Here is a 13,805-nt window from a genome sequence, read left to right as displayed (position 1 = left end):
ACTCATATATCCCTCACTAGCTTTAAGCATCAGCTGTCAGAGCAGCTCACAGATCACTGCACCTGTACATAGTCCATCTGTCAATAGCCCATCCAACTACCTCATCGCCATACTGTTATTTATTTTGCTCCATTGCACCCCAGTATCTCTACTGGCACACTCATTTTCTGCACATCCATCACTCCAGTGTTTAATTTCTATATTGGCCTATGGCCTATTTATTGCCTTACCTCCCTCATTTGCACACACTGTATATAGACGTTTTCTATTGTATTATTGACTGTATGTTTGTTTATTCCATGTGTAACTCTGTGTTGTTGTTTGTGTCGCACTGCTTTGCTTTATCTTGGCCAGGTCACAGTTGTAAATGAGAACTTGTTCTCAACTAGCCTACCTGGTTAAATAAAGGTGAAATAAAAAAATAAAAAGGCCCTTAAATCAGCTGGCCCTGACTATCCCTGAAGTAAACAGGGACATCTTGTGGACAGAGGTGTGGTTTATTAAGTTGTTGTGTGTGCGCCTGCTTGCTAAATGATTTCCCCAGTAAATGTATGCTTAGTATGGTTATTTTGTTTGAGCCCTCCATTAAAATTCATTTGAAAATGTTGTACCCACCTCATCTACATTTTAGAGTCAGAGTCTTGTTGGAAGGGGATCAGAGTCTTGTTGGAATAGGCTTGATGTTGAATGTCTTTGGCATAGTGGTCCAAACAGGATAACAACTTCGAAAACAATTAAATTAATGTTTGGTTCTTCTTATCCAGCTAATTATGCACAATAATAATCTGCACCACGCCTGACCAAAATAAATTACGAATCAATAATTACAAAATTATCAAAAGGATATAAATCTTCTTTCTAACAAAGGTATTGCAATCAATTAATCGATGGTCATGTGTAACTGCCTTCATTGTCAGGAGATAGGGTACTTAGGCCTAAATTAATTTCAATCAAAATAACTAAAAATTGTCAGCTGCCCAATTAATTCCTTGTCTCGCGATATTCTGGAAATGCTTTCCAGCAGCAGATGCTGCCAGTGAGTGGAAGGAGAGAGGGGGGTGAGAAACCTAACAAAACCGCAACCTTCTACCGTGGAAACTGCAGTTTTATTCGAAAACACCACGATTGTTACATTATTTATATACACACAACGTGACTGGTTTGAAAAACATCGTAATTTAACCCAAGGTATCTGTGCCAAGTGTATTAGAGACCCATATCTAATTAAACTAGCAATGGCGTTGAAAAGAATTCAAAAGGTGAGTTTTTGTTTGCTTATTTCTTCCTGCCATCCTGCGTTGCAACTAGTCCGCTAAATTGTTAGCTATGTTTACAATAAGTATGGTTCTCCAAAATCGTTTGCCACATTTCATGTAACAAGCACTTGTTTGTGCTCCCCTTGAAAATACTTGGCAGATAGACAGACAAAGACGAGAAACCAATGGTGGCCTTTTGCAATTGACGCATTTCATGCTGCCTATGCTAAGCTGTTAGCTTCACAGGACATTATTTTTTTGCTTGCTAGTTAGCTGTCCTCACTTAACGTTAGCAGCTAACTAATGTAACGGGCCTGTACCTACCTAACGGCATTTGGTTGGGGTGCAAGTAATATGACTACCTTGTGAGTGTAAAATAAATAAGCAAGTTAGTCATGTATTTGTGTCTGGCGACCCGGGTGAGAAAGTACAATTTTGAAGCTAACGTTAGCTTGCTAATGGTACCTATCTTTTGCCATCTTGAATGAATGAGTGTGCTAGAAGGTAATGCGCACGCGTGACATGACAGCTGTTTGCTTGTTGCCAAATGCTTAACCCCAATGTTGCCATATATGGAGTAGCAAATGGGGCGCTGTGGCAAGCAAGTGTATTTATAACAGAATGGACAGCGTTTTCATAAAATGTTAGCTAACTAGAATATTGAGAAAGTGTACTACTTTATGTACAACAAGTGATGTCATACTATATTACCTCAAATGGTACACGGCTAGTGGACCATAACAGTTCAAATATGTCATTTTGGTGAACAGTTGAAACAACAGTGGTCTGTTTGTATTTTGTCTGTATTGTCAATGTATTAAAAGTTGAGTAGGGATACTTGGCATGGTGTAACAACTTCACAGTATGGTACAATTAAGTCAGGGCCTGTGTAGTGAAACCAATCTGGACTCGGGGATAGATGTGAAATGAAGCCGGAGACTCTCCAGTTAGTATATGTTACCGTTTGTATTGTATGTATTCATTTGTGGATGTCCATCCATTTTGTACAAATTTGCAAAATGTATGTAATGTTAAGAATTCCAATTTGTTGTGGCTAGTGTTAGCTAGGGTTAGGTTAAAGGGGAAGGATTACATAACATGTTAAGTAGTTGCAAAGTAGCCAAAAGTTTAGTTGCTAATTAGTTATAATGCCAACCTTTCGGTTGCTAGATGCTGGCGTTATATGCTCACACATCCACCCCAACCAACCACCTTCTGTCTTATGTGGCCATATCAAACGTAACATACAGTGCCTTCGGAAAGTATTCAGACCCCTTGACTGTTCCACATTTTGTTACATTACAGCCTTATTCTAAAATGTGCATCTTTTAAAAAAGATCCTCAGCAATCTAGACACAATACCCCATAATGACAAAGCGACCAAATGTTTGCGAATTTATAAAAAATATAGAACAGGAAATAGCTTATTTACATAAGTATTCAGACCCTTCGCCATGAAGCTCGAAATTGAGTTTAAGTGCATCCTGTTTCTATTGATCAGCCTTGAGATGTTTCTACAACTTGATTGGAGTCCACCTGTGGTAAATTCAATTGATTTGACATGATTTTAAAAGGCACACACACATCTGTCTATATAAGGTCCCACAGTTGACAGTGCATGTCACTGCAAAAACCAAGCCATGAGGTCGAAGGAATTGTCCGTAGAGCTCAGAGACAGGATTGTGTCGAGGGACAGATCTGGGGGAGGGTACCAAAAAATGTCTGCACAGTTGTCTCCATTATTCTTAAATGGAAGAGGTTTGGAACCACCAAGACTCTTCCTAGAGCTGGCCGCCCAGTCAAACTGAGCAATTGGGGAGAAGGGCCTAGGTCGGGGAGGTGACCAAGAACCCGATGGTCACTCTGGCACTCTGTCAGACTTTCTCTGTGGAGATGGGAGGACCTTCCAGAAGGACAACAGTCTTTGCAGCACTCCACAAATCAGGCCTTTATGTTAGTGGCCAGACCGAAGCCAGTCCTCAGTAAAAGGCACATGAAAGCCCACTTGAAGTTTGCCTAAAGGCACCTAAAGACTCTCAGACCATGAGAAACAAGATTCTCTGGTCTGACGAAACCAAGATTGAAAACTTTATCCTGAATGCCAAGCGTAACGTCTAGAGGAAACCTGGCACCATCATTAGGGTGAAACATCGTGGAGGCGGCATCATGACGTGGGGATGTTTTTCAGCAGAAGGGATTGGTAGACTAGTCAGGATCAAGGCAAAGATGAACAGAGTACAGAGAACCTGCTCCAGAGTGCTCAGGACCTCAGACTGGGGTGACGGTTCACCTTCCAACAAGACAACTACCCTAAGCACTCAGCCAAGACAATGCAGGAGTGGCTTCGGGTCAAGTCACTGAATGTCCTTGAGTGGCCCAGCTAGAGCCCAGACTTGAACCCGTTCAAACATCTCTGGAGAGACCAGAAAATAGTTGTGCCGCAACGCTCCCCGTCCAACCTGACAGAGCTAGAGAGGATCTGCAGAGAAGAGTGGGAGAAACTCCCCAAATACAGGTGTGCCATGCTTGTAGTGTCATTCTCAAGGCTTTAATTGCTGCCAAAGGTGCTTCAACAAAGTGCTGAGTGAAGGGTCTGAATACTGTAAATGTGATATTTCAGTTGTATTTCTTTTCACAATTCTAAAAACCTGTTTTTGCTTTGACGTTGTGGGCTATTGTGTGTAGAGTGATGGGAGGGGCGGACATACATACATTTTTAGAATGAGGCTGTAACGTACCAAAATGTGGAAAAAGTCAAGGGGTATGAATACTTTCCGAATGCGCTGTATTATACTAATTAGTGTCCCGGAATTACATTTACTATATTACGTCTAGTCTATGAGACCAGTCTGAGTAAAACTGGTCATGTAAGCCTAAATGTCAAAGTTGAGGAGAGGCTTTGGTTGTTAATTTGGCAGTGACACCCTTCACCCCAACTCCGTGCTCAACCAGACAACCGTCATCAAACTGATGTAGGGCTAGCCTATTTATTTTTCCCTATCTGAATGTCAGTTTTGTCACATTGTTGCTCAGTGTCTGAATCAGGGTTATATTCATTACAAATAGACTGGAACTGGGAGGGACTACCTGAACTTGTGCAATAAGAAATTGGAATTTGTTGCAAAGCAATGGTGTGCACTAGTGAATGTGACTACCTATGCAATCTGTTTATAACATGTATAGCAATGACAGTTATACCCTATTTTATGCTACTGCTACTCTCTGTTCATCATATATGCATAGTCACTTTAACCATATCTACATGTACATGCTACCTCAGCCTGACTAAGCGGTGTCTGTATGTAGCCTCGCTACTATATATAGCCTCGCTACTGTATATAGCCTCGCTACTGTTTTTCACTGTTTTTATTTCTTCACTTACCCATTGTTCACCTAATACCTTTTTTTGCACTTGGTTAGAGCCTGTAAGTAAGCATTTCACTAAGGTCTACCTACACCTGTTGTATTCGGCGCACGTGACAAACTTTGATTTGATATCCATGACTGAATTTTCTACTTCCTGGCCACATCATTTAGTAGTGGATACAAAGGTGAATTTTAGACACTGCTATTTATTTATTATTATTATTATTATTATTCTAATATCTCTTTAGGAACTGACAGATTTGCAGAGGGATCCACCTGCACAGTGCTCAGCGGGACCAGTTGGAGATGATTGTAAGTAGGGATGAGCTAGGGAATAAATGCTTTATATTAATGTCATATTTGCCATGTCGGAATGTTTTTTTAGAACAGTTCCAGTCTGTCAGACATTCAGTATTGTGATTTGCACAGATACACAATACATACATTTTAGGCAACTTTTGATGGGCAGCAACGTGATGGGCGAGGCTGTGACATTGCATTGTTCGGTATTAATTGTAACCCATTTGTAATTTTATTTAGTGTTTCACTGGCAGGCAACAATAATGGGTCCGGTATGTGATTTAACTTCCCTTTGTCTTATTAGCACATAGCTTAGCATCAATAAACTTTAAGGGTATTCTTATCCTCTTTCTAAACATGTTTTTATTTTATTTTAGAATGACAGTCCTTATCAGGGAGGAGTGTTCTTCTTGACTATTCACTTCCCTACAGATTACCCCTTCAAACCACCAAAGGTGAGTAAAAAATCACATAAGATCAGTTGACATTAGGAAACACAATTCATAGTGCTAGAAGTAAGTGCTGGTTTATAAAATACTTAATTAAATTGCAGGTTGCGTTCACGACAAAGATCTACCACCCTAATATCAACAGCAATGGAAGTATTTGTCTGGATATATTGAGATCGCAATGGTCGCCTGCACTCACTGTATCAAAAGGTAAGCCACTGTGAATATTGGTGTAATATCTGACATGGGGTTGGAATGTATCTTTATGTACATATTCTTTATCCCTTTACACTTGTGTGTATAAGGTAGTAGTTGTGGAATTGTTAGGTTAGATTACTCGTTGGTTATTACTGCATTGTCGGAACTAGAAGCACAAGCATTTCGCTACACTCACATTAACATCTGCTAACCATGCGTATGTGACAAATAAAATTTGATTTGATTTTAATATTTCCTGTCATTACATGCAGTATAACTATATAGTCATATTATTAATGGACAATAAATGTAAATATAATGCAGAGGACCATTGGTTTTCAGAATATTATCCCTCTGTCTTATTTTAAAACTAAGCATACAAATTTAGGTGGTTTGTTAAAAAGCAGTAATTTTATATTTTTAAGATTTGGCCTAACAGTTTTTAAAGAAACAATTGTTGGACCTAGTCAATGTCTCTCCTGGTAATAATGTACAAGACAATTGGGGATCAAATTCAGCAATCCATTGTTTTATTTTCTACTTCAAATAGTTGTCAGAATAATAGATGTACCATTTTTTACTTGAAAAGGGCAATCGTCATGTGCCACTTTATGGCTCTCAGATAGAGGTGGTCAACAGTAATGGTTGTCAAAGCAATATGGATGTGAGCTGTTGGTAGGTGTATCAGGGCTTATCATTCCCTTAAAGAGCATGCATGGTTAATTGGTTTACTTTTTGGATAATAAAATATATTGGATATTTTTTGTTGTTGATTGTTGTCATGTATGTCTGCAGCTGGAGGGGGTTTAGCTGCAGCTATCCGAAGTTGATTGTTTTTATTTTCCATTCCTTATTAGTGCTCTTGTCAATCTGCTCTCTGCTTTGCGATCCGAACCCAGATGACCCGCTTGTACCAGAGATTGCACACACCTACAAAGCTGACAGGGAAAAGTGAGTGTGCCATACAGTATTTGATTCCCTTGCTTTGACACTCCAGCATACTGGTATTCTTGAATAGGGCCTAGTCCACAAACAATTAAATATCTTTAATTCCAAAGTTTTGGTCAATAGACATTCATTTCTTCCCAACGTTTCAGTCAACCCTGGTGAAGGTCTTTTCACCATAACATTGGTATTAGTAGATAGGTTTCCATCCAATTTGTGACAGATTATCATATGAATATTTTAAAATCTGCATAAAAACAATATGTAAATTTTCCCACCAAAGATGTTTCCATTAAATTGACCTTTTGTGGATAGATAAAATTAACTTTTGTGGTTAAATTACCTGAATAATGTACTGAATAAAAAACACAAGTTAAATGGGTTTCCATTGCATTTTCAACTCTACTGATGTTTTTGTCAGAAAATGTTGAGTTACATTGCGAGTGTGCCCACGCTGGTCTTAGCATGTGCGCTCTAGCCAACAATTCGCAGATACGGTGTGGGTAGGATAGCCTTCATGATAAGATTATGGACAAAAGAGCAAGATTATTATTATTATTATTATTATTTATTTTGTCAAACAGCAGCCAAGCATTGATCATCATGTCACCAGAATAAGACCCTCTATTTTTGGAAAGGAGCATCATCACTCATTACCGTGCACTTTCACCACCCTGTGAAGTTCATTATAATTTATTTAATCTGTAGCGTCATAAACTGCATGCTTTTCCGAGTTGTAGTGGGAGGACCACACATATTGTGACTCCCAAGTTTACTTCAAGATGATGGTTATTATATCAATATTTGCACATAAAGGCATTACCATCGTCTTCTCGCATAATTAATTTTACAGACAGTAAGATCTCTCCTTGTCTCATGTTTTGTTGACATTTGGAATGTGTTTTATTTTGGGGGGCTGTTCCATCAGGCCTGTCTTGAGTTTAAGTTTTTTTTTTTTTTTTTTTTAAATCTGTACTTTCCAAAAAGGGTTGTATGGAAACCTGGTTAATGATGCATTAAATTATTTGTGGAATATTCAAGAATACAGGTGTGCTAGTTTTTTCTGGTATCGTGCAAACCTTCCATTTTGTTTTACAGGTACAACAGACTAGCAAGAGAATGGACACAGAAGTATGCAATGTGAAAATGCCTGTTAAATTAAAACACTAAAAGAAGAAAATAAACATGTTTAATATTAACCCAAGGCAAAGGAACAAGAGGGGAAACATAACTAGACACTCGGGTTGGAGAAGGAAGCGATAAAATAAGGGACAGTGCAACCTGGCTGCTAAGTGCTGAGCTGCTGCCATGTGCTGTTCTTCATGACTTGTATGGATCTGCTGAGGAACTCCTGAAAGCACTCCCTTATGGAATACTGGAACCTCCTCATGTTCCAAACCACCACACCCAGACTTTAACTATTACTACTTCTATTGTGACTATTATCAGTGTTACTATTCATACTCTTATTATGATCACTGTTGTTATTATCATAATGATTGTGTTCTACTGAATGCTAAAACATTGGGTTTGAATTTGGAGGGGACTAGTTAGCGGCTTGGTTCTCCCTCCTTTCAAAGGTACTTTCTTTGTCCCTCTGGATGTCTTGTTCATGTATTCAGTGGCCTTGCTGTATTATTGTAATAACCTCTTCTCAGATGTTAGCTGTGAAATTGAGGTGGAGTGCTCAGCACAATGGCGCATGGCTATATCCAGCAGCGTGGTTCTATTGCCCACAAAGTCTTGAAATACGGTCTCGGGTTGGTCTCAAACCCAGACATAATGTAAGATAAGTAATTTTGCTTCCCCCTGAGCCAATTTTGTTTTCATTCAATGCATTTGGAAATGTCCCAAATGCAGTGACAGGTGGTCTTTGAAGAGCCTGGAGAGAGGTGCAATCAAGGTGAGCTGGACTGGTATCTGTGCTCATGGGAAAGCGACCAGGGAAAAAGTTCTGAAACTGCCACTACTTTTATCACTTGTCATCTATGTTCCCTTTTCTTGTCCTAGATCCATCCAGGGCTAGCATCTTGTCATATAACATCCAACTGTAAAGACACTTAAACTCTGGTAAAGCTAATCTCTGAGATTAACTCCTCCCAGCCATACAATGCCACTTTCTAAATACAGTAGCTCAGGTATATATCCAACCCACCTGTCTGAAATGGCACTGTAGTGACCTGTGGTGTGAGAAATGATCAGACCTGTTTTGCACAGTGAGTTACTGCTTTAATCCAGAAGTTGTGTTTTTGGATGTCTGACATGGGTCATTCATTAGCTTTCCCCTTCTCAATTTATCAAATTGTTTTACTGTACAACACTGATGTGAATGTTTTCAAACAGGTTTTGTTAATGCTTGGAGAGACTGCACATGCTAATGTTTTGGATATGCCATTGGTTAAAACTAGAGTATTTAAAAAAACAATTTTTTTTTTTTTTTTTTTTTTTGAATCTCCATTAGATGGGAGTTTAAAGACTTCCTTTAATGAAAAACTGTTGCAGATTTATGAATAAACATTTAGTTTTGTTTTTAGTTTGACTAAATTCAGATGTATTTGTCATCATGGTTTGTTGTCAAGTTTCACAAGGTGTTTCACACATTTCCCGTGCCTTTTACATCTTACATTGTAACATAAACTGTAACATGAGCTCTAACCTGGATCTTGGCAGCTGCATATTTGTTTTAGCATCATTGGAACCTTACTTTCGCTTTATTTTTCCAGAGGGTCTCCAACAGTGTACATGTGCAATGCATTAGTAACCTAGTATTCTGCAAGCTTGATTGTATGCCATTAGTGATTAATCTGCCATTAGTAATATCAAATTCAACGTCAACATAATCCTGTGCAGGTGCTGGATTATTTAGACGGCATCTGTGTTGCGCCATAGATTGGTTAAAAATAAAGTATAACTGTCGCCGTGGAAAGGGAATAAAAAGTATTGGGGGGGGGGAGTATAAGACATTTGGCCGTTGACGTGTTAATAAATCGATTTCAAGAGGAGTTTTAAGATTCAGAAGACACTTCAGGAACTTCCATATATGGGCATTGTCTTCTGTATTGGAATGTAGACTTTGAGCAGGAACTCCATATATGGGTACAGAGCTCATATTGAAATGTGGCCCTGAACAGGAATGCCACACATCGGCACCAACATTAATATTGCAATGCACCCCCTGAAGCAGGAACACCGTATGGGCCCAGACACACATTGGAATGAGGCCATTACCAAAACTCCATATATGGACATAGAGCTGTGACCATCCCAATTTGCATCTAATCTTCATTAGCCACAACCTGAATCCCCTTGCTTAATCAACCACCCTCATAGTATTTAAATTACATCCATTGTCATGCCTTTACATTGGCCTAACAAACAGGCCGTACTGCAAGTTTGTGATGAGCCATTGGCCCGCCACACTGAGTGGCTTCCTGCACAATGGTGGGCCAGCTCAACCCTGGTCCATGATGGGGTGCTGGTCCTGCCATCAGGCTCTTCACAACTAGGGGTTGACTCTATCGGGAAGCAAGGTACTAACCCTGATCATGACCAGGGGCTGGCCTCCCTGTCAACAACCCTCATACCAAACTCTATCAACTATTATTCCTTCTGAAATGTTTGTCAGGTGGCGAGAAGCCAAACTTGTGAAATGCTTGATATTGTCGCAGTGACTGTCTTTCCATAGATTTAATGAAGGATCAGTTAGGTTGACTGGGCTGGAAAAACATGTTCTAGACTATAGACTGTTTTTTTACTTACTATGGAGCTCAATGCATACGTTCTCATTATGACATTTAGAATAGGTCATAAGGCTATGATTTTGGCACAAAATGCCTTTTCAAAATTGTTCTACAATTTAGCTGCAATGGATTGAATATCAACTGAATACATCAGAATCATCTGGCAGTAAAACCAATTCTTAAAAAGACAGGCAGTCAGTAATGCCACTGGACAAAACTTGGTTGCTGATTTCGCTCTTTATATTTGTTTGGTTATTTATTTATTTGTCTTCCAGTTGTCCTTTTTGAGTGCAATCAGCATCGATCCATCAAATGTCCCTTTCAGAATAACATCTTGGTTTGATCCAAAGAGATACAGACTAGAATGATCTCAATGGAGGTCATGATAGGCAGCTTGGCATGCTTTGCAAAATGGAGAACCTTTTCACAGCCATTTGCCAGATATCAGGGATTTCTTTACAATTAATTTGCCTGACACCTTTAATTAAAATCTTAGACTTTACCATTTTGTGTATAGATAATGTAAATTGCTATCAGGGCTTGTTTTCCCCAAAGGGACATTTATTTCATTTGATCAGTAGATACTTGCCATGTAAATTTAAATACATTTACAATTTTTATTTTTTAAATGTACAGACTTGCTAACTTGAAATTCAGGACCAGCCTTTTAAAATAAATGCATCTCAAATGTAGTATCTGTATGTGATTAAGACTTTCCAACACCATAACTCTTTTCTTGACTATAAAAATATTTAATCAAATCAAAGACCATTGTTGATACACAAACTGTTGACTGTGAAAAACTCAGCAGCGTTGGAGTTCTTGACACAAACGGGTGGCCCTGGTATCTACTACAATACCCTGTTCAGAGGAAAATAAATCCTTCTTTAACTTTCTCCACTCCTTCATCTACACTAGGTATTCCCAAACTGGGGTACGTCAAATAAAAATGTGATTCACATTTAAAAAAATACTTTTTTAAATAAAACATTTTCAAATAGTCCATTTATATTTTTCGAACGGGGCTGTACATTTGGGTGAGTTTTTTCTCTCACCTTTAGTAGACTCGTTTCACTGCCAAAAATAACATTCAACCATCTCGTGTTCAGCGAAGTAACAACACAAATACAGGTAGCCTAGTCAAATAATTGGAGCGGCAAGTAGCTTAGTAGTTAGAGCGTTGGACTAGTAATTGAAAGGTTGCAAGATCGAATCCCCGAGCTGACAAGGTAAACATCTGTCATTTTGCCCGTGAACAAGGTGCAGAACCATTATTGAAAATAATAATTTGTTCTTAACTGACCTGCCTAGTTAAATAAATGTTTTTATTTTATTTTTTTTACATCCAATCACATTAACTGTTACTCTCTCACGGGAATTCCACTAACAGTCCGTATGTAGCCAAACGTAGCTGCTGCTCATGTTGGTATCTGTACTGATGGCGCAAAAGCCATGACAGGGAGACTGGAGTGGTAACGCGTGTGCAAGCAGTTACTCCCGACGCCACTTGGGTACACTGCAGCATCCACACGAGAGGCTCTTGCTGCCAAGCCTGACAGTTTGAAAGATGTTTTGGACACTACAGTAAATGTGGTTAACTTTGTTAAAGCAAGTCCCCTGAACTCATGTATTTTCTGCACTATGCAATGATATGGGCAGCGACCATGTAACGCTTTTACAACATACAGAAGTGAGCTGGTTATCAAGGGGCAAAGTATTGACACGTTTTCTTAAAATAATTTTCACTTGTCTGACCGGTGCACAACTGAGCAAGAGGACAAGTACATTCGTGTCTAGTTTGAGAAACGGGCGCCTCACACATCAACTGGCAGCTTCATTAAATAGTACCCGCAAAACACCAGTCTCGAAGTCAACAGTGAAGATGCGACTCCGGGAGGCTGGGTTCTTTTCCCCAATCTTAATCTTTTATTTTTATTGGCCAGCCTGAGATATGGCTTTTTCTTAACAACTCTGCCTAGAAGCCCAGCATCCCGGAGTCACCTCTTCACTGTTAACGTTGAGACTGGTCTTTTGTGGGTACTATTTAATGAAGCTACCAGTTGAGGACTTGCGAGGCATCCGTTTCTCAAACTTGACACTCTAATGTACTTGTCCTCTTGCTCAGTTGTGCACCGGGGTCTCCCATTCTTTCTATACCGGTTAGACAGTTTGCGCTGTTCTGTGAAGGGAGTAGTACATAGCGTTGTACGAGAACTTCAGATTCTTGGCAATTTCTCGCATGAAATAGCCTTAATTTCTCAGAACATGAATAGACTGATGAGTTTCAGAAGAAAGGTCTTTGTATCTGGACATTGTGAGCCTGTAATCGAACCCACAAATGCTGACGCTCCAGATACTCAACTAGTCTAAAGAAGGCCAGTTTTATTGCTTCTTTAATCAGAACAACAGTTTTCAGCTGTGCTAACATAATTGCAAAAGGGTTTTCTAATTATCAATTAGCCTTTTTAAAATGATCAACTTGGATTATCTAACATAACGTGTCATTGGAACACAGGAGTGATGGTTGCTGATAATGGGCCTATGTAGATATTCCATTAAATCAGCAGTTTCCAGCTACAATAGTCATTTACAACAGTCTACACTGTATTTCTGACAAATGTTGTTATTTTAATGGACAACAAATGTGCTTTCTTTCAAAAACAAGGACATTTCTAAGTACCCCAAACTTTTGAATGGTAGTGTATGTATGCACAGTTGAAGTCAGAAGTTCATACACCTTAGCAAAATACATTTAAACTCAGTTTTTCACAATTCCTGACATTTAATCCTAGTAAAAATTCTACAATAATAATTGTAGAGTGATTTATTTCAGCTTGTTCATCATGTTCCCAGTGGGTCAGAAGTACGCAATTAGTATTTGGTAGCATTGCCTTTAAATTGTTTAACTTGGGTCAAATGTTTCAGGTAGTCTTCCACAAGCTTCCCACAATAAGTTGGGTGAATTTTGGCCCATTCCTCCTGACATAGCTGGTGTAACTGAGTCAGGTTTGTAGGCCTCCTTACTCGCACATGCTTTTTCAGTTCTGCCAACAAAATAATGTTCTATAGGATTGAGGTCAGGGCTTTATGATGGCCACTCCAATACCTTGACCTTGAAGCCGTTTTGCTACAACCTTGGAAGTATGCTTGGGGTCATTGTCCATTTGAAGACCCATTTGTGACCAAGCTTTAACTTCCTGACTGATGTCTTGAGATGTTGCTTCAATATATCCACAATTTTCATTTCTCATGATTCCATCTATTTTGTGAAGTGCACCAGTCCCTCCTCCAACAACGCACCCCCACAACATGATGCTGCCACCCCCGTGCTTCACGGTTGGGATGGTGTTCCTCGGCTTGCAAGCATCCTTCTTTTTTCTCCAAACAAAACAATGGTCATTATGGTCAAACAGTTCTATTTTTGTGTCATCAGACCAGAGGACATTTTTTTTTGTCCCCATGTGCAGTTGCAAACCATTGTCTGGCTTTTTTTAATGGCGGTTTTGGAGCAGTGGCTTCTTCCTTGCTGAGCAGCCTTTCAGGTTATGTCA

At 39.3% G+C, this 13,805-nt stretch overlaps 1 protein-coding gene across 3 annotated transcripts; it reads left to right on the top strand.

Annotated features, from left to right (window-relative positions):
- The first annotated feature begins 998 nt into the window (after positions 1 to 998).
- LOC110536042 (ubiquitin-conjugating enzyme E2 D4) lies at positions 999 to 9,058 on the top strand. Of its 3 annotated transcripts, none has more exons than XM_021621551.3 (7): positions 999 to 1,259; positions 4,871 to 4,934; positions 5,163 to 5,194; positions 5,300 to 5,377; positions 5,476 to 5,581; positions 6,427 to 6,520; positions 7,613 to 9,058. In XM_021621551.3, the coding sequence occupies exons 1-7, from the start codon at positions 1,236 to 1,238 to the stop codon at positions 7,656 to 7,658; spliced, it is 444 nt and encodes a 147-aa protein (XP_021477226.1). In that variant the 5' UTR covers positions 999 to 1,235; the 3' UTR covers positions 7,659 to 9,058. The 3 variants fall into 3 exon arrangements, with proteins under 3 accessions (XP_021477226.1, XP_036791773.1, XP_036791775.1); XM_036935878.2 differs by lacking the exon at positions 7,613 to 9,058 and adding an exon at positions 7,099 to 7,554; XM_036935880.2 differs by lacking the exon at positions 5,163 to 5,194 and having other exon boundaries at positions 1,002 to 1,259.
- The last annotated feature ends 4,747 nt before the right edge of the window (positions 9,059 to 13,805 follow it).

The sequence above is a fragment of the Oncorhynchus mykiss genome, chromosome 11 (assembly GCF_057628025.1).
Source record: "Oncorhynchus mykiss isolate SJ-2025 chromosome 11, ASM5762802v1, whole genome shotgun sequence".
NCBI classification, from domain to species: domain Eukaryota; kingdom Metazoa; phylum Chordata; class Actinopteri; order Salmoniformes; family Salmonidae; genus Oncorhynchus; species Oncorhynchus mykiss.
This window is presented reverse-complemented; position numbering and strand designations above follow the sequence as displayed.